We start from the raw sequence: 21,109 nt of genomic DNA, 5'->3' as shown, positions 1-21,109 counted from the left end.
GAAGCACTTGCGGCTTGTTAAAGTGACTTGCTAAATCCACGGATTTAGAGAATTACTTTCGGAAGTGTGACAAAAAGCCATACATTTTACGAAAGAATTCAGGCAGGGTTGAGCGCAATATCTGGCTTGTTTCGCGTGGAATAACCCTTGAATAGCAGAGTTCATATCTTCTTGCCATAGCCTGATGCGAGGCCGCAATGCATCAAAATAAATAAATCAACAATCACAAATAGATACATATATATAAACACCTAAATAAACAAATCTAGACGGGGCGATTGAGTTGTGACACACGGCTTCAATAAATTTATTAGCGAACGCAAGCATACCATAAACTTATGCTGGAAAGTTTACATATATGAGCGCCCAAGTCGTGGCGCCTAGAGCAAGGGAGGATATTCGCTGCGAGGATAAAGGCGGCGCAACTATTTTCTTGCGGTGTAAAAATGTCATTACGGAAATAAAAACAACGCGATAATATTATGAAGGCTCGCTCCACTCACGTCTGATTCGCATCGAGTTTCGAAGCAGAGTGCCTGAGGGGACTCGTAACGGTTTTCGGGAACCCAGGCGAAAATATGAGCGCCGTCGCCACCTGCAAAGCATGAGCATCATAGGCACCCTAAAGTGCCCGGCTATAACGCCGCAGGCAGAAGCGGCGGGCTGGAAAATTACGTAGAGAACATAAGAGTGTGTAGGTGATTTGAATTTGAAAGTGCTGTCTCATCGTGAGCATTGTTAGGAGGTTCATTAAAAGTCCATTGCTCTTTGATGACATACGCCTAGTGATTAGCATACAGCCGTAAGGAAACGCAGGTTCACTTTTATTTGCAAAAGTAGCACGGTTTTGTTGGAAAGGCCGCGTATGGGCGGCACAGCCAATGTGTCAATATTATGGGAAGGATAAAGCTTCTAACTTGTTTCTAGCAAAAAAAAAAAATTGCAGATTATTCACTGCGTCAGAATTTAAATTCATCATTTTCAGAGTTTTTGCAACTTCTGTTTAGGGTTCCTCTATGGAACCCATGCCACGTGATTATCTTTGCCTACTTTTCAGCGCGGGTAAGTTAATTTTATCCCATCTTTATGCGGGACAGATTGTTTCCGGCTTTACGTTTTTGGCGCGAAACTTCTGACCTGATACTTCGAGCGTTTTTGCGGACAAATTTAGTTATTGCTTTGGCCGCACAGATTGTATCCTCTGACCATCTTTGTCTAGGGGGTTTATGCATGAGCTTTTGTTTTTTGGACGATTTCTTGTAGTTCGTTTTTCAGCAAACTTCTTATTTTTAGCGTCGCGAAAACGCTTGTACAAAGATTCGATTTCTGTGCTTTCCCCTCCTCCTGGTTAGCGCTCAATGTACTTTTCACTGTCAGGACAAGATGTCTAAATGCGGGTGCGGAAAATGTTACCCTCACCTTGCACTGACGCTTTCTTCTACAAGCTACATACGGAAACATAGCCCTTGACGACTTCCCTTCAGAAAAAAAGCATTTTGTGTCATTTCTGAACTGCCACCTCTGTGACATTCCTCAGACAATTGAACATTGCTTCATCAAGGATGTAATGCTGTTCTGGGGTGTCTTGCAAAGGATTTTGAAAAAGAGAATTTATTTGGCACCTGATAACATACGATGCTTCACTGGAGTGCAGTGTGTTGGTGAACCTGTTGTTGTCTTTTCTGATTAAACTGTCCAACTTAAGGAGAAATAGAATGATGGACCAGCAGTGTGAAGCAGTTTCGACCAAATCTCATTTCTGCCAAATTGTCATTCATTTGAGTGAAGTGTATGAACAGACCGACTTTATTCCAGAGTGGCACTTCCTCTTGGTTCTGTGCTCAGGCTTAATTCCCGCCTTGTGCCCTGTTGCTCTCTCTTTACTGAGCTCTATTTCTCAAAGTTTTTGAAAGCTTTGTAAGTAGTTCATTCTAATAAACCAAAATTTCAGTGTAATAAATATCATGTTCAAGAAAAAAAAAGCTTTTTTTGTGACCTACAGGTTGCGTGATCGCCTCCCAATTTGAACGTAAATTCGGTTTTTGAGGAAAAGAACTGGTGGAGTAACTGTTTCACGTATCTCGGTAGACACCCGAACCGCGCCCTAAGGAAGGGATAAAGGAAGGAGTGAAAGAAAGAGGTGCTGTAGCGGAGCTAGATAAAGTTACCTACACCAGCTTTTTGTCCTGAAAACTCTCGAGTCTGCTCTGGAAAATAACTGTGAACGATTGATTGGGAATCATTAAGCGTAGAAAGTTGGGCTAGTTGGTTGGTAGTACTATTGGGAATCACACTGCCTTTTTTGCAAGTTAGGCAATATCTCGCTGCAACACGGCCCTTATACAGTCCTGACTCGAAACCACAGTTCATTATAACATTGTAACCAACCTTTAAGCCTCAAAAGAGCTAGGTCTGGGGCTAGTCGTTATTTGATCCTGTGGTCGAAAAGCGCTAGCCTGCAACTGGGGACGCGAAGAAAGTATGCTCCTGCCACTTATTTTCGTGTCCTTGTTTGGAATTTTCGAGAATAAGTCTTTCAGCATCGGTTTTGCTAGTCAACTGCGCCTGATAGCAACGATATTTGCCACCAACCTCTCTTAACAGCCCATCTATACTTTGTTTTCAAGCATTGAGAAAGCTGGTCTAAAGATGATATTGTGGAGAGATTTGTATGCATCAGTGTATCTCCTCGTCTAACGTAATACGTTTAAGATGCGTGTCTATATGAAAGAACGCAACTCAACTGGGAAGTCTTTTTTGTTATTGAGTCAGCCATTTGGTGCTTTATAAATTTCTGGGCATCAGAAATGATTTCTCTCGACTGTTATTAAAATGTGCACTCTGAGATACTGTGAGGTGCTGGGCCTACAGGTGGACGTACAAAACCTTTGCACATTTTCGAATAATTCGAATGGGGTCGGTCGGGTCTCGGGTCGGTCGGGTCTTAGGTCGTCGTGTCTTGTGGTCCGGGCGGGGGACGGGGCTGGGGTGAGCGGCGAGGTCGGTTCAGGTCGGGTGGGCTGGGGCACGACCGGGCGGGGCGGACCAGGCACTCACGGCCGTCGTCCACGGCAGGCGCAGGACACCGAAGCTCCGGGACCAGGATGGCGATGAAGGGACTCCAGCACCTCCACCAAATGTAATGTGGCGGCCAGCCGAAGAATGAGGCGTGGTGAACCATGAACGAGAGATGATTTAATGGCCGCTGGCCTAGCGCGAGCGCTCCGTCCCGCGCCGCTGCCAGCTTCGTCTTCGTCACAATATTGTGAACCGTAGCTTAAGGCTAGTCTGCTGGTATTATGGGACTAAATGTGAAATGCAACAAAGCCTCAGCACCGAAGGTATAAAAATTTATAACGGTCGTCCCTATTGAAAGGAACAAACTACTTGAAAACTCCGGTAGGGACACCTGTACTGGGTGAAGTGGAGATAATTGAGCATCTTTACTACACAACTTTATGTTGTGCTCCGCCCTTAAGAATATTTGCAGCTCACCGTTCATGGACTACCCCTATACGGTGGTCAGACTGCTCATAGTTCATATAATGCGCATATAAAAACAAAAGTTTTTCAAAAGAAGTGGAATTGTTGACCGCACCAACCCTAGCGAAAAGCGCAGCTTGACTGATCGAATGTCCGAAGGGATCGGCCTGCCAGGCAACGCTGGGGACACCGCACTGAGGTCCGAACGTGTCATTGAGGAACCTGAGTCCCAGCGTCATCTGGTCGATGCTCGCCGTGTAGTGAGTGACAGCCTCGTCGTTCTGCACCCAGCCACCACCCACGAACTGGAGCTGCCCTGCGAGATTGCGTCTCAGAATTCAGCATGGCTGCCGTTCTTCAAAGAAAAGTTATATAAAAAAGTAATTACACTTTAGCGCCCACCCAAGCACAACCACACGGCTACAAGAGACAGATAATACAGGAGAATTTGTTTCCTTACGTGAAATCTACTCGATCTCGGAGAATTGTTTTATAAACAAATTGGCTTCGATCAGAAGAAATTCTAAGGGCCCGTATACTGTGCGATGTCAGTGCACGTTAAAGAACCCCGGGTGGTCAAAATTTCCGGAGCCCTTCAGTCGCTTTAAAAAAAAAGCGACTCCGGTAGGGACACCTGTACTGGGTGAAGTAGAGATAACTGAGCATCTTTACTACGCAACTTTATGTGTGCGGCACACACACATAAAGTGTGACGTCAAACGCCAATACAAATAAACCAATCTAAACAAATTAGACGAACCCCATTCGCACCCAGCGTAAGTGCTCGCGGCTCTATCTGTTAGCCGTCCTGATTAGCCTTGCTGTCAGAGAGACTGTCGGGAATGCCTGCGGTCCCAGGTTTGGGTCCCGGACCAGAACGAATTTTACAACTGCGGAGTTTCCGAGGATGTTGTATAGGTTTCTTTTCTTGCCATGTGGCGTCGCATGGGTGGATGTCAATGAATAATCAGTCTCTTATCTGAAGCATATATAGCCCATTGCTGAATTTCTCTAAACACATTTTACTCAGCACATAAATGATCCCAGGACTCTATAGACATGAAAAGAATACAAGAGCCCTTCACTCCGGAAGGAAGAAGCAGATGACAGATAAGTTTATTATAACAGGAGGTGATCAGTATAAATACTTGGCGTGAAATAACAAAACCGTTTACTATATATACCGATGAGAACACGTTCAGCAGCTTGTCAAGGATCGACCCATAAAATTTTCACCTTCCTCGATGATTAATTATGCAATTTTTTGCTGGGTATTCAAGTATCCACGCTCAGGGTACAGGCTTCTTTAAAAGAACAGAATTATTGCTGTTTGACTGATTCCTGTGATATGAACAAGTTATCTATAAGAATCGAAACATTTCAGGTACTTCAAAGAACTCATGTTTGAGAAACAAAAACACAGACTCGCTAAAGCTATATCGGAGCAAGAGTAAAACACGAAGGTGCCCATTTTAAGAACAGTTATCAGCATAAGTTCGGCATGCTAGGCGGGGTGTGTTTCAGGTTTGAACAGGCTTAACTGCATGGAGAGCAGAGGATATTGCGCTTTGTATACGAACACATTGATAGTGTTCAGGAAGCGTCTAGCTGACACTCTCCATACTCTAGAGCTTCAGGCGGGCGGTGGTACTAGCGCACTCTTTTATTCAGATGTGGCTAGCGAACGAGACAGGGACGAGACCAGCGACGTCCCGTTTGGGTTGCGGTAAGGAGAGAGACTTAGCGGGACTTGTTACTGCATTTTTTCTGCCGATGTGCAGCACAGCACGTGATTTGCGTCGTACTTCCGACCCTATTTCACCTGACACCATATCCAACAGGTGTTAGCATACTGAGAAGAAATTGAATTTGACTTATGACGATTGATTGCCACATTCTAATGACAAAAAGTGTATTCTCAGTAAACAAACAGTCGTAAGACAGGAAAGGGTGAAAATGAAATGCAGGCAGGAGGGCACCGGCCGACTTAACAAGTAAACTTTGGTGACCTCATGTATATTTCCGTTTGGAGTACCTGAAGCTAGGCTTACTGCCAATCGATTAGAACCAGCGATCACGGAGACTAAATTTTCGATGTCACCATCATGTAACAAATTTCAATCATGTTACAAAAAAAATTACATTTTCTGGTCCAAATTTCTCAGCAAAATATATGCATTTTGTTTCTATACGTCAAGAGAGCCACGAAAAACATAAAAATGAAATCTTACGAAAAAAAAAATTCGATACAATTGTCCGCAGTCTGCTTTTGATTCGGATGCCACAGAAGTGTATAGAAAACTGGGCGCTTTACTATAATTTGAAATTAACTAAGCTGCAGAACCAACACGAGAGGTAGGATGTATAGATTGATATGTCAGGAGTGTCCCCTCTGAAACGGAGTGCCAGTGGATGCTTCCCTTCTCGGTGTTTGTCATTATATTTTTCCAGGCAGCTTGTCATAAAGGCACTATCTAGAAATGATCCCCTTTGAAGTTTAAATTCGTTTCGCATTTAGCCGATACGAAGGTGAAGTCTTCAGTTAGCGTTTTTACGTTCCTGCCAAGCTTTTAAGTCTCCACTCTTCCGGTCGTTTCTTAGTAACCTTACCTCATATGCATTCACATCATCTTCGTTATCTCTGATTCCTAGGGCCTCAGCGATACAAATCACTTCTGTGTCCACATCTGGATGGACACTGCCACGGTTTAGCAAACTGTGCTAAACAAATTTATGTATTTTTTCTACACACTGAACATTTTTTTTATCTTTGTGAAATAGCTTGGTTTTTCAGGGTTTAGTGTCCTAAAGCGACCGAAGCTATGAGGGACGCCGTAGTGACGCCGCATTTCGACCACCTGGAATGCTTTAACGGGCACTGACATCGCACAGTACACGGCATTTCTCCTCCATCGAAATTCGACCGCCGCGGCCGGGATCGAGCCAGCGTCTTTAGGGTCAGCACCCGAGCGTCATAACCACTGAGCCGCTGCAGTGGCGCTATCTTAATTAAATGTCTTTTCAAAGTTCGTGTTCTCAGGCATTTTGATCTTACTTCAGAGTTCCTCGCTGCCTTTCGAATTGCCATAAAACGATTCCTTCCTCATTTTCCTTTTTCATTTTCTGTACAGGTCCAGAGACTGCTGATAGAAATAGGGCGCTCTCTTATGTGCCCTACGCACATCGCACCTTATATTCTTCCACCCGCAGGCATATCTCACCGCACCAGCCATCACCTACAAGTTGCCCGTCCACGATCACGCACCGTCACCTTTTCTAATTCCTTCTTTCCTCGTGCAGCCGCAGACTGGAACGACCTTCCAAACAACGTTGCCATCATCACTTGCCCAAGTCTTTTGACTGATAATGTAGAAGCTTTCCTGTTATTGTGAATTTGTACTTTTATTCTTGCCACCCCTAATGTAACACCCCTTTTAAGCGGCCTTTAAGGTAATAAAATGAAATGAAATCTCGCTGCGATGCCAGCGCAAATAACTGCGCCGTTTTCAGTTTCTCGAGTTTGTAACCGCACAGCGACCTACCTGTGTACACGAGCCTTCGAACCTTCTTCCTGATGGCGGCCGGCTGCTCCTTCCACCAGCAGGAGAAGAATAAGCTCTCGGCCGACACGTACCGACGGCTGGGGTTTTGAAAGAGAGCCTCCAGCGTGGTGTTGTAGATGCTGTTGACGTCTGCAACGCAGCGTCGACGTTATGCAGCCTCGACAGATTCCAAAGTAGTGAGTTCGAAAAAATACATATTGATTACTTCTCGGAGGGAAGGAAAGGCGTAGTGGAACTAACTCGGTGCACACCTCAAAAGCACAACGAAGGAAGGGATAAGGAAGGGAAAGAAAGAAGGAAGAGAGAAAAAAGCTCATGTCCAACATTCTTGGACAAAATTATTGACTACCGGAATGAGAACAGAAAATTGTTCTAATTGGTGAAGATTCATACTTGGCAGCGCGAAAAAACAGTGTCAAAGTGAACGAGAGACACAACAGAGGCGCGACTATCAACTGAATTTTTATTACAGAACTGAAGGTTTATAGGTGCACAAAACCAGATACCGAAGAACGAAAGACAAGAAAACACTACTCTCACTTCCATACCAGCAATAGGAAACCCCAATCAACTCAAACGAACGCGGCCTAAAAAACAGACAACCACTAAAGGAAACAAAAGGTCATGCATCAAACCAACCCCCGCACTGTGCACTCGTACTGAAGAAGCTACGTAAAAACGCTATCTCCTTACCAAGCACGTTAGCAGAAGGTGATGCGACACACGCGTCCGCTTTTTTTTTTGATCAGGTAAGCTTCCACCAGCTCACGACATGTCTGATGACTGTGAGTTAACAAGATACTTGTTTTATCCAGCCATAGAATGCAATATTTGCAACCTTTGCAGTGCAATGCAAGGTTAGAGGGCACAGCATCTTTCAACGAACTACGGTGCTCCGCCAGACGTCCATTAATACATCGCCCAGTCTGGCCGATGTAGTTCTTGCCACATGAAAGCGCAACTTGATACACAACACCTTTGTCACAGTCTGTAAGCCTCTTTCTGTGGGCTATCGTGCATCCTCTCCTTGCACCGCCAAAACTCATAAGCCAGACGTCCCTCTTAGGGCTATTGTGTCGGAGCGAGCCACTTAGCAATATGTTGTTTCAGGCTTTCTACTGTGACATCGGAGCTCTCTCAGGCTGTCCGACTCTATTTTGGTATAATTCTACAGATGTTGTCAAGTTTCTGTCACATCGAGAGAACAGGAAGCACTTCGCCTACAGCGTAGATGTTGAGGATTTATTTTACAGTTTACCCCACGCTCAGCTTATGAAGTGTGTAAAGGATTGCATCCTCGAGGGTAATGATGAAGTTGTGTTCATTGCGCAATGTGGTGTCTCGGTGGAAAGTTTCCTAGAGCTCCTTTCCTCTTACCAGGGCTCTACCTTAGTGGGATGGATCGGAAAAGTGTACGTCCAGAAGTCTGGCGTTCGAATTGGCTCCCGAGTCGCGCCTGTCTTGAGCGATATTTTCCTTAGTAAAATGGATAAGAAACTAGCGGAAGATCTTCCTGCTGACCTTACGGAAAGGGTTTTCCGGTATGTGGACGATTTTTTGATTTTCCTAAAGAAATTATACCCCCGGGTGATTCCGGACGTCCTCAAGTGTTTCAATGAAAGGGGCGAAGGTTTGAGGTTTACCTTTGAATTACCACAGTCAGGCTTCGTCCAGTTCTTGGACCTAAGTATCAGCAGTCACGGGAGTAGAACATGCTGGGAATACCAACCAAGGACGAAAAAGCCGCTGCTTAACCACAATTCAGGTCATTCGAGATTGGCTAAGGCCGGCATTGCTACTGCTTGCTTGAAAGCGTCCCTTTCAAAATCCTTTAGCCCCAAGGTGGAGGCTGGCTTCCTGGGGCAAATGCACAGGCTTATGGGAGCTGGCTTTCCTAATCGGATCCGGTCTCAGCTCTCTGAAAGGATCCTGTTTAAGACGGGAAGGTCTGAGAAGAGTTCGAGAAAACGTATGGTGGGAATACATTACGTCCACAGTATTTCACATCGCCTGAAAAAAGTGGGGGCGCGGTACGGAGTTAACGTTGTTTTCACGGCGAAGAATAAGCTGGGTGGTGTGTGCAGTGTGGTGCGCAATAGGCTTGAGCATGGTGGTGACAGTGCAAGGCGAGGACACATGATAGCCCACAGAAAGAGGCTTACAGACTGTGACAAAGTTGTTGGGTATCAAGTTCCGCTTTCATGTGGCAAGGACTACATAGGCCACACTGGCCGATGCATTAATTAACGTCTGGCAGAACACCGTAGGCCGTTGAAAGGTGCTGTGTCCTCTAACCTTGCATTGTACTGCAGAGGTTGCAAAGATTGTTTTCCTTTTCTTGATAAGACAGGTATCTTGTTTACTCACAGTGATGAGACATGTCTTGAGCTGGTGGAACATTACCTGACCAAAAAAGAAGGGGACGCGTGCGTCGTATCACCTTCGCTTAACGTGCTTGATAAGGAGATAGCGTTTTTACATAGTTTCTTCAGTACAAGTGCACAGTACGGGGAGTTGGTTGGATGCATTATCTTTCCTTTATTTTTGTTTTCTTTAATGGTTGTCGGTTTTTTAGGCCATGTTGGTTTGAGTTGATTTTGTTTCGTATCGCTGGTGTGGCATTAAGGGTAGTGTTTCCTTTTCTTTCTTTCTTTGCTATCTGGTTTTGTGCACCTATAAAGCTTCCCTTCTATAATAAATTATTCAAGTCTGCGCCTGTGTTTTGTCTCCTTGTTCGTTTTGGTCCTGTTTTTTTTTGCGCTGCCAAGTAGTAATATCGGAAAACTGTAAGGTAGTGGTGTAGAAATATTTAAGGTAATATTATATTCATCCGATGCATACCAAAAATCTTTTTTTTTAAATTATTTCCATAGCTCGCATCGATCTGTTAAGAATGCCATAAAAATCGATGCGGGACCCCTTTTGACGGTAGCAAAAAGCTAATCGCAAAAAAATGGAAGCCTGCCGACGGAAGATCTTCGGATATACTTAAGGTTATAGCGAAATCTTACAATATATTGGTAATAAACTGGTTTGGTTTAGTTCATGGCGTTTTAACGTTCCAAAGCGACTCAGGCTGTGACAGACGCTGTAGTGAAGGTCCCCGGAAATTTCGACCACCTGGGGTTCTTTAACGTGCCCTGACATTGCACAGTACACAGGTGTCTAGAATTTCGCCTCCATCAAAATTCGACCTCCGCGGCCGGGATCGAACCCGTGCCTTTGGGGTCAGCAGCCGAGCATCATAACCACTGAGCCATTGCGGCGGCGTAATAAATTGATTCTCGTTCAAAAATACTTTCTTTTTAAATTGTTGGGTATGTGACAATGCAGTACTCGGGGATAATTTCGCACACCTGCGGTTAATTAACGTTCACTGACATCGAGCAGCTTTCGAGCGTTTTTTGATCACTCTTTGGTTAACCTGTACGAAGTGCACTAGAGTAGTTTATTTTTTGTAACAAGGATGAACGAAACAAAATAGATTAAATAGCAGCTTGATTATCTTATCAAGGGCCGTCATTTTTCTTCGAGAGTAAGTGGCTGTCACATCACGGTTATTTGTCTTGTTCGGCCGGATCAACAGCGATCACTTTCAAACTAACCCTGACTGCATTCCAGTGCAAGCTGTTACAAGAAAAAAACATTTATGTTGTTTCCGGCGTGTTCGACGACATTCATCGTCTATTTTCTAACGCCAGAACGTCACGTCCCTTCCATGTTATCAGGGACAATGTACTTTTATGCAGTCAGTGAACGTTGAATTTTCTTAACCTTTCCTGTGTAAAGAAGTAATGGCTAGAGTTTTTCCTCTGTGCAGAGAAAGTGCGAGGGGGTTGTATTTTGCCACAGCATAGCTCTCACGAGCACTTCTTTCAAACCCTTGTCTGGTGAACACCTCTCGCAAGAACATCTCCGCTTCTTCCAACCAAGTCTCTCAGGGTGGAGCTCCCGCTGTCATTAACAGTATACTTAAGGCGATAGTCCCATGCACATCTTTTCACTTCCCAATGGCCTCCACTTATGAGCAACAAGGAGCATTGCGGAACGGGCCGTGAACTATGCGGCGAAGAATAGTGTATGTTTTTTTTTGTTCTCTATCCGAATTTTTTCCTTCAGGACTAGCAGCTCCACTAGCAGTAGCTGCGGCTAATTGCGCTGCCTGTTGCTGAGATAGTTTTGTCGCTTTTTTTTCACACCATGCATGCTGGGGTGATGAACAGATCTTTGTACGCCAAAGCTACTGTGTAAGATAGACAAGATCCCCGCACTGGAATGCATTCGAAAGAAGCCTGTTATATCGCGCTGACGTCATGCCCTTTGCTTTTAAGTGTGCTGCTTTTCTGCTCACTTTCTTCTCGCTAAAGCGGTCATTTGCGCACTTTTTCCCTGACTGCTGGACGGGCCACCTGCTGACATTGATCAGAAACAAAATTCACCGGCGAGTTATGGCCGGGGTGGTGGGCGCGTTCAATTGGTGCCTCTCATAGCGTTTCTTTATCCCCCGTGGTGACGGTCATTGTGAAATCGGCAGACATCATTCTGGGTCAGAAAAATTGTGTTGACTCGTGTAGTGAAAATAAAACTTCTAGATTTGTTTCTCAGGAAGAATTCGATGTCGGGCAGCTGTACTGGACGGTGTCATCTCCGAAATACTTGCGAATAGTGCTCTCCCCCAAAATATTCTCTTTGCTGCTGCTAAATTGAGCCCATGATCTAAAGAAGCACAAAAGTCCCCGCCCGTCCCTGCCGATGGATGGATGGATGGATGGATGGATGGATGGATGGATGGATGGATGGATGGATGGATGGATGGATGGATGGATGGATGGATGGATGGACGGACGGATGGACGGACGGACGGACGGACGGACGGACGGACGGACGGACGGACGGACGGACGGACGGATGGATGGATGGATGGATGGATGGATGGATGGATGGGTGGGTGGGTGGGTGGGTGGGTGGGTGGGTGGGTGGATGGATGGATGGATGGATGGATGGATGGATGGATGGATGGATGGATGGATGGATGGATGGATGGGTGAGTGGGTGGGTGGGTGGGTGGGTGGGTGGGTGGATGGGTGGATGGATGGATGGATGGATGGATGGATGGATGGGTGGATGGGTGGGTGGGTGGGTGGGTGGGTGGGTGGGTGGATGGATGGATGGATGGATGGATGGATGGATGGATGGATGGATGGATAGGAGCGCCCCCTTTGAAACGGGGTGGTGACAATTGCCACCATGCTCAGGTTTTCTTTCTTTATTTTTTTCTACTGTGTTGTCAATTCTCATTAAGATTCGCCATCATCTTTACCTACGGTTTCCTACAATTCTAACCTTATGCCACATCTCTGCTTTTCAGCCACCAATCCTCGAATCGCTTTTTGCTAACTTCCACTGCAGATTTATTTACATGACCATTGTTATCTTTAAACCCTAGGGCCTCAGGAAGAGTGACTGTGCCTGCATCGACATCCGGATGGATACCATCACATTTGAGTATGAGGTGTTCTATTGTTTCCACAGATCTACCACACACTGCACATGTGTCATCTTCTTCGTTTAATTTCTTTTTGTAGTTGCGCGTTCTAAGACACCCTGACCTAGATTCAAAAAGTAGGGCACTGCCTCCTGAGTTATCATAGAAAAATTATTTCCTGATCTGCCTTTTCCAGTATCGATATAGTTCTACACTATGTTTATTTTCCATTCAATTCATCCAATTTATAACTTCCGCGTTTTTAACCTGTCGTTTAATGCTCTTTTTTTCTCCGTCCTCATGACCGGCATACTTACTGGTTAGTTTTCTAGTTCTTTTCCGCCACTTTGAGTCAACGCTCTTTCTGTATAAATATTTAAATACCTTAGCTGCCCACCTGTTATCGTCCAATTTCCTCAGGCGTTCTTCATATAGTGTTTTACTCTTAGCTTCCCGTGCTTCGAACGATGCCCAGCCCATATCCCCTTGTACTGCCTCGTTCGTGGTTTTGCCGTGGGCACCTAGTGCTAATCTTCCAACAGCTTTCTGATTTACGTGTAATCTCGACTGAACTTCTGCCCTTAAGCACAGAAACGCATTGCCGAAGGTAAGTCCCGGCACCATTATTCCTTTCCAAATACCTCTTAGTACTTCATATTTGTTGTACCCCCATAATGCCCTCTGTTTCATTATCCCGACGTCTCTTCATCCTTTTGCCCTAAGAGCCTGTTCATGCTTTTCCGTGCCTTTGATTCGTGGCAACGCCATCTGTCGGGTACATCACACCGGAGAACGGTAGTGGCGTGCCTTTCTCAACATAGCCCGCGCATGTAGCCACTTTTCTTCACGAGTAATGCTGCTCTGTGTTATGTGGCTAACCGAAGTAGAGAACTCAGATTATTACTGACCTTCTCGACATCTTTACCATACACCAGAATCTCAAGTTATGGGCCTTTTCGCATGGGGCCTCAGCTGAGGCGCGGATGGTGCGGCCAGGGTCAAAGCCGCAAACTCGTGCTCCTCAGTATCCAGCGACTGCAACCATTAAGCCCCTGCGGCTGATGCTCATTCACATAAAAGGGCTCTACAAAGTTGCGGTATGGCTGCGGTGAAGGACAACGCTTCAAGAATATCTTCCAGCAAGAACTTTTAGATACCCTTTGTAGAAGCTTAGTTGCCTGTACTAAACATTTGAATTTGAGCATCTTCGGTCCTTTCTCTCTCTTCTCGTCACTTTCCGCCCGCTCGAAGGTCGGCGCTCTTCCACCCGCCTCATCGTTGACGCGCGCGGGAATTTCCCCTGGGGGGAAGGGGGGCCGGGGGGGGGGGGGAAGGAAGGACTCTCCGGAGCGACGCAGCTTACTGGCTGCGGCTATGGTAGCTCTCTTACTTCTGGAAGAATCTAATCAATGGCCGCTCCTCGACTGGAACACGCAGAAGCGTGCAACACACAGGACGGTTGGAGCCTGAAAAAGTAATCGAAAAGAGGTCGCCAAATTTTGTGCGCGACTCTGGGCTCTTTGGTGTGTGTAGAAGTGTATTATTTGACCAGGGTCTTAAAGAGAACAGAGTGCAGTAACTGAGCGAATTGGTGCGCTCTCTTCAGAAGGGGTTTCGAGCCCCTTTAAGGCCAGAAGCAAGGCACGTATGTCCCGAAAAAGCTGACGTGTACGGCCGATCGGTGAAAAACGTTTTCTTCTCACGGGGTAGACCTATTTTGAATTGTGATGGGATAGCAGTGTCATCAGGCAGGAACGACTGGCATGAGAACACAGCCGAAAATAATTCCCTATTACAGACAGTTAACACAGTAGAGATGAACAGAGTGCAAAATCAAATATGGGCCAGAGGGGAGAAAAGACAATACGTAGAACTAACCAATGTGTACTCTGAAGCAGCACCGCTGACCCCCTTTTTTTTGTTTTACTTCTGTAGTGCGGTATGTGCTTATGAGTTTAGGTGACCAGGTAGGGCGCCTTCGTATAATCTACAGCAGGGCTCTTAAAGGTCACCTCTCCAGAAGCCTGATAATGAAGCGCCGGCTATCTAAATTAATGCAGAACCGCATAAGCCTTTACTGCTGCCTCGCATTGGTCACACAGTGTTGCTTCGGGAGATAAAAGCCATGAAACTCAGTAACGTATATAATCTGTCTAACAGTTATGTTACTTACGTGTCACAAGTTTTGTCTTATATAGGTTTTTCTTACTGGAAAATGGTAGTTTAAAAAAATGTGCTTTCTTGGTTATAGTGGCGCTTAAGCATCTCAGGTAAAAAACAAAAAAATGTGAAAAAATGTGCTGTTCCCAAAATTCAAAGGCAAAGAAAACACGCTTACACACGTTGAACATCTCATCGAGGGGCAAGTACCACCCGGCGTCGTTGTGGCTGTGACTGAGAAGGTGCACGTTGATGTATCCTCGCTTGGTCGCGGGACACCCCTGGGCGCGGATACGCGGCACTGTCATTTTCACGGCACTAATGACGGCAGAGTGTTTCGCTTGCTTGCCGCCTTTACAAAGTACGACATGAAAGAAAGAGAGGTGATGTGGGGGCGAGAAGGTTACACGAAAACTGGGGGAAGAAAATGACAGGTCGCGCTCGGCAAGCAGTTGACCACACTAACGACTGAATGCTAGAGCAAGCAGTTGACCCTACTAAGAACACTGCTTGGGTTTTTTTTTCAAACTACTCTAAACAAAACACGATTTGTTGGCCATTGAAGAATTTTTGAAATTCTTTTTTTTTTCTTTTATTCGCGTAGTTTGTATAGACCTTTTCCCTGTTGACAGCTTGATCGAGCGCGCGTGCGTGTTGGACTGTGCTGCGCATCCGTAGTAGATGCTTGTATGAAATCTGCCAATCAGAACGCTGCTGGCACAGTCCAGTGGAAATGTGGGTGCGCTCAAAAAGGTAAACGTGAAAAGTTCTATACGTCATTCACCTTGTGTTGGTTCGCGCCCCCTAGATTGACGCCATGGAATGTTCCTCCGCCACTGCTGCTGCCAATTCCTCTATCGCCTCCTTATCGCTTTCAATCATCGTCTGATCACCATCCCATCACTTTCTCTCACCTTCACATCACATGTTGTCGCCTTTCACTCGCTAGCACGGAATATGTTCACGTCTGTCCATCAAGTAGAAAGACCCTCGTCGTGGCTATGAGGCTCCGTACTCAATTCCGACTAGTCCTGGGTTCGAATCCGACTCGTGGAAATTTTCTCTGTGGGATTCTTCCTCTTTGTGCGACGCAGAAGGGCGACACATACATCGCTGAAGTCGCTCAACGCGGCCAGTAATGCGAGCGCATGAAAACTGTTGCTCGGTGCTTGCGCATAGCGATTTGTCCAATGTTAGTGGAATGTTTTAGGGGAATCCCCCAAGGTAGAGTAAATTTGTAACAAGAGAGCAAATTACTCATTGCGATGCACCCAAGTGCAGCCATACGGCTACAAAGGAAAGCTATACAGCTTTCTCAGAAACTTCGGAGTTAAAGAAAAATTCGTCCTGGTCCGGGATTCGAACCCGGGACCACCGCGTCACCGGAGCAGTCGCTCTACGAACTGAGCTAACTGGGACGGCTAGCACATGGTAGGGCGAGAGTTAATTGATCAATAACTTGAAGTGGGAACACTGTTGGTCGAATGTTTTAGGGGAATCCCCCAAGGTGGAGTAAATTTGTAAAAGGGAGAAAATTACTCATTGCCATGCACCCAAGCGCAGCCATACGGCTACAAAGGAAAGCTATACAGCTTTCTCATAAACTTCGTACATAAAGAAAAATTCGTTCTGGTCAGAGGTTTGAAGCGCGGACCACCGCGTCACCGGAGCAGTCGCTCTACCAACTGTGCTAACTGGGACGGCTAGCATGTGGTAGGGCGAGAGCTAATTGATCAATAGCTTGAAGTGGGAATAGTGTTGAATGAATGTTTTAGGGGAATCGCCTAGAATGTTAGAGTGAGCGCAGCAGCGCTTAACAGACTCGAGTTTCATAGAACGTCACGAGAAACTGAAACTGACGTCCCCATTATTGGTGACCTCTTTTTCTCTCTCTCCTTTCGCTCCCATATTTCTCCTTTCTCTTACGGAGCGGTTCAGGTGTCCACCGAGATATGCGAGACAGATACTGCGCCATTTCCTTTTCTCAAAAAGCAATTTATTTACCAATTTACCCCATTGCTGAGCAAGTGCATAACACACGAAAACGGCACGAGCTCTCCGTGAGGCCCGAGACTGCTCCTGAGTTTGCAAGCACCGAACTCACAGCCCGTGCTTGTTCCCCATATTTTTTTATGCAAGGTCAAAGAAACGTACAGAATTAACGAGCCCGCCACCAAGACGTGCCCATAAATCTTAAAACATTACGATCCTAACACGAATGGGCGATGCCCGCACTGTGGGGAGACCTGTGATATCTTCCACATGGTGTGGACATGTACTCAAAATACCCACCTCCCCCCTTCCCCTATCCCTTCCAGAGAGGCATGGGAGACTGCCCTCCTCAACTGCTCCTCGCTTGAGTCCCAAAGGGCTTTTGTGAAACGGGCGAGAGACGGGGCCTCGTCATGCGGTGTCCCGGACTAGGGATGCCGACCATGCAGCGGGGCCACTCTGTGGGTCCCAAACTCTATTTCAGCAATTAAAAGTTTTCACCACCACCACCACCATAAATCGCTTCATGCTGCGGACACTTCTTAGGAAGACGATATGTGAGGCTGAAGCAGCACGAAGCAACAGCAAAGGCTTTGCGTACCAACACTAAGTGCGCGCTCAACGTTTAGAGCACTCATGGGAGGGTCTAATTTGGCGAAAGAAGAGAAATAGGTCAGTTTCATTACCATTTTCAGCATGAAGAAAAATTTAGTCCCGAATTCTTGGGCCCCGTTACGAAATTGTGCAGACGGTAAAGTGAGCGCGCAACGTTTCACGAACTGAGTTATTAGTGCGAAGAGATAAGGCTGGGCACTATGCTTGATTCTACGTTTGAAATTTGCTGTATTTAAGCGCGTCTATCCTGACGTGCGTGTCCACGTAAGTTTTGCGTCACTATTAAAGACGCTTGTCCCCATGGTTTAATCGGTCTAGCTGCTACTGTTTTCCAAAAGCAAATTTTGCGGTTACGAGCACGATGCACGCATTTTCTCCGTGCCATACAGTGAACTTATTCTGTGTTGCGAATGCAAATAATGTGAAGATCTTAGTTTTGTTTTAGTTTATTTTTGAACAGGAGATTAAGTACAAGCAGATAAATATTGTTGGCAAAAAAATTCAACTCAAAAATGCATCCTCGCTGTGAATGATTTCTATTATTGTGGCCACAATATTCTGATGAATATTAAGGTGATTATTGAACATCATGTGAAGCAACTGGCAAGCTCTTTCTTTCTGTGTTGCCAATCCTCGCGTTGTAAGCGTTAAAATGATCCTCCAGCCTCTACCTGAACCGAGAGATGCAAATGATGTGCGTATCTTCCAACCACGAATAATGTGTACACTCTCAGCGCAGCAATGCACAGGTCTTCGGCAGATCCAGTGCTCAGCGAAACTTTTTTCTCCGATGGGTTCTGGTTCCGATGTGCAAACGCAATAGCAGCAGTGCATGCTGCTTCGTGAGCATATATGCAGATATTGGTGTTATGTTTCACCGGAATAACGCAGAATGAGGCTATAATTTAGTTGGATGTTGGCCTGAATTATTTAGGTTGTCATTCCAAGGCTTTCCTGGATGCAAAGGTATACAGCAACGCTTGGCGGAATGTGCAGTTAAGTCCCTCGGCCCAATCTTCTACCCTTAAGCGGTTTGTGGTGGAGAGCTGCGCTTCGCAGAACACTGCCTCAAGAAAAGCGTTTTCTCGGATATTTCGTCATAAGCAGCGCTCGCTAAAATGACGCCCCACAACGAGGCACTCACCTTCCGTTCGCATTCGTTGGCCCCAAGCGTCAGTGGACATCGCCAAGACGTTGACATCAGCAGCAGCTGAACGACGAGCTTAGGTCCCAGGTAGAGAAACGGGACCGGCGCGCGCATATTCAGGGCGGAAATGTTGAAACGGGAGGCCGCTCACATCCCCCATGGACACTCGACGCCAAGCACGGCCGGTACTGCTACACTTTCCATTACACGGCCTAAAGATTGATGCGACAATGCGGAGAGGGTCTTGGTTTTTGCGCGTCCCAGTTGCTGTGGCAACGCCTCTGCTGCCAACAGGAGGCGGTGGGGCATAACCACACTCCAGTTCTTCACACAATTACTCTGTGCAGGATGGATGGATGGATGAATAGGAGCGCCCCCTTTGAAACAAGGTGGTGGCAATTGCCACCATGCTCAACTTTTCTTGCATTATTTTTGTTCAACTGTGTTGTTAATTCTCATTAAGATTCGCCATAGGGAACCTCGATTTAAGCGCCACCTATTAGGATGGCATAGAGCGTTAAAACTCAAAGCTGGCACTCTTGGATCCTACTGCAGGCGTCAATTTCGGACGCAGAGTTTGAGCAGCTTCTAGTTTTCTACCCCAGAAAAAGCCTCACCTGCATCCGCTGCAGTACTTAAAGAGTTTGTAGCTATATGGACTATGATTAGGTATTCCGGAAAATTGTTGCGCCTGGGCGCCATTTAATTTTTTACATACCTCGTGATGACGAGTGAGTCCCAACACTGAAAGGTGCTGTCGGGCACTGAAGAACACTAATTCCTGGCCGCTTGCCTGGGCGCCTAACATCGATGCGGCGTTGCGTAAACGTAGCTTCGCGTAGCTGCACGTTTCTTCGCGGAGGTAACCGATTTTTCAACCATCACGCAGGAAATAAGCTGTGGCAATTCCTCAGATTATCTACTTCGGGGCAAAGCTTAGAGTTACTCCACTAGGTCGGAGTTGTGCGCTGCCAAATTGGATGAGGGGACACTGTGTCTTCGGGAAGAAAATCCGCCTTTGCAAAGGAGAGAGCGCTAGCGCCGGGTGATAGATATTCATAACCAATGTTAGGCGAATGACAACCATTGCAGGACAATTGCCGCTCCTAATCCTCCTTTTCCCCATTTGTCGCGCGCTGGACTCAGTCTGCGTACCCCTACTAGACTAAGAGTCTCTTCTCTCAACCACTGATGAAACTATGCCCATGAGCCTCTTATATAGAATTACAGGAATATCGAGCTCGATGTGGAGTACATATTTTCTCCGTACTTTCTCTGTTCCTGTTTGGCGTGCATTACGTCATACTGGGTCCGTATTTTTTCATATGTGTAGCTAGTATTGTCTAAATCGACTCCGTACTTTCTTTATGGTCTCCAAATGATCCGTATGGAAAACAGATTTACGGGAGTCCCCATATGGGACCCGAGGATCGGTTGGCACCGCTTTCATTTAGTTTCTCTAGAAGTTCGATACGCTACCCATAAGATCACTGGTTATCTGTTCTTTGCCACACGTCAGGTGTAGTTATTTATTTTAATTTCCGCTAGGATGTAATTACCTCGAGTTTGTCCTCTAATTCGTGTAGTGTTTTTGTCTCTCAATCTTACCTCAATTTTCTTCTCCGCTGGTCGCTGCGCTATCCAAAATTTTATCTCTGGACCCCGAATTTGGGGCTTAATGAGGGAATTGTGATTGCCGTACTGTGGAGTGCGTAGGATTACCTTCCCAGGAGTTGAAACCCTCTTATGATGAGAAGTAATAGAGGGTTAAGGGGAGGAGTACAAGCACCCTTAAAATAATAGACTCATTATCGCAAGGAGCTGGAAACATCGCGTATCCTGCAAAGGAGCCTGGAAGGAGATAGGTTGACATTTTTTCAGCTTCTTGCGTTGTGTCCTTGGGCAGAGGTCGGGAAAGAGGACTGCGCCCCCACCTCCCAGAGCCTTTTTTGGAGCTTTACTCTGCGAGAGACTTACCGAGCGTAGCTTTTCTGATTCAAAGAAACTCAAGCAAGGAGTCCTCTATGAAAAGCTTGCGGTCACCGACGCCCTACTCCCAATCCACTACTCATTTGCAGCAACCTCCAACAAATGTGACCTGTCGTTGGGACTGCAGTAGGTGCTGTGCACGAACGCAGACTAATCCATAGGCTTAAGTATGCTGAGAAAATTTTCTTTATGTATTTTTATATGCTTGATTGCAAAAGCTTGCGAGCTCGTTATTTATAGTTAAGTGTTAAGCTGTCTCTGCAGCAGATTTTTGAGGGAATGACAGTGCTTGGATCCAGTCCATGCATGTGAATTAGAATTGTGCTAAGAGCGTGAAAACATACATATTATGCAAATTGCACGTAAATGTAATATTTGAGTGACTGTCATTACTTGGCTAAACAATATAACACATGTGTGCCAGGGGTGCATCCCAGGCACAAGCCCATAGTAAAGGCGCCGACTACCTTTGAACGCGACGCCTAGAACTTGTACCGCGGCCGCTGAGGACAATCACGATCAAGTAGTTTTATCGTAGCAGCTGTTACATCAAGACGAGAGAATGAAACCTTGAGATAGTTGGAATAGAAGAAGTCTTCGGAGATTCACTTGAAGTAACCTGGCGGTCCTCACTTGGGCGCCGTGGCGGACTAGAGGGAAGATAGTTGCATAAGC

The 21,109-nt window shown here is 46.0% G+C and overlaps 1 protein-coding gene across 1 annotated transcript; it reads right to left on the bottom strand.

The window, feature by feature from the left end:
* Positions 1–499: 499 nt before the first annotated feature.
* LOC149336144 (lysosomal alpha-mannosidase-like) lies at positions 500–14,999 on the bottom strand. The gene is made up of 4 exons (XM_089554087.1): positions 14,870–14,999; positions 7,026–7,175; positions 3,603–3,799; positions 500–595 (listed from the first exon to the last, which is right to left on the bottom strand). Exons 1-4 carry the CDS (start codon positions 14,997–14,999, stop codon positions 500–502), a joined length of 573 nt encoding a protein of 190 aa, XP_089410213.1.
* Between the last annotated feature and the right edge of the window lie 6,110 nt (positions 15,000–21,109).

Source organism: Amblyomma mixtum, chromosome 7 (assembly GCF_055824585.1).
Source record: "Amblyomma mixtum isolate Tamu chromosome 7, ASM5582458v1, whole genome shotgun sequence".
Taxonomy (NCBI): Eukaryota; Metazoa; Arthropoda; class Arachnida; order Ixodida; family Ixodidae; genus Amblyomma; species Amblyomma mixtum.
The sequence above is the reverse complement of the archived record's forward strand: the minus strand, read 5'-3'. Positions and strand labels throughout refer to the sequence as shown.

Bases quoted from the DNA above. Each gene is read 5' to 3' on its own strand.
- LOC149336144 (XM_089554087.1), bottom strand. From the start codon at position 14,999: ATGACAGTGCCGCGTATCCGCGCCCAGGGGTGTCCCGCGACCAAGCGA. The intron at 7,176-14,869 runs GTAAGCGTGTTT...GCTGCGTTGCAG, and splicing joins CGATGAGATGTTCAACGTGT to ACGTCAACAGCATCTACAAC. The intron at 3,800-7,025 runs GTAGGTCGCTGT...GCAATCTCGCAG, and splicing joins TCGAAGGCTCGTGTACACAG to GGCAGCTCCAGTTCGTGGGT.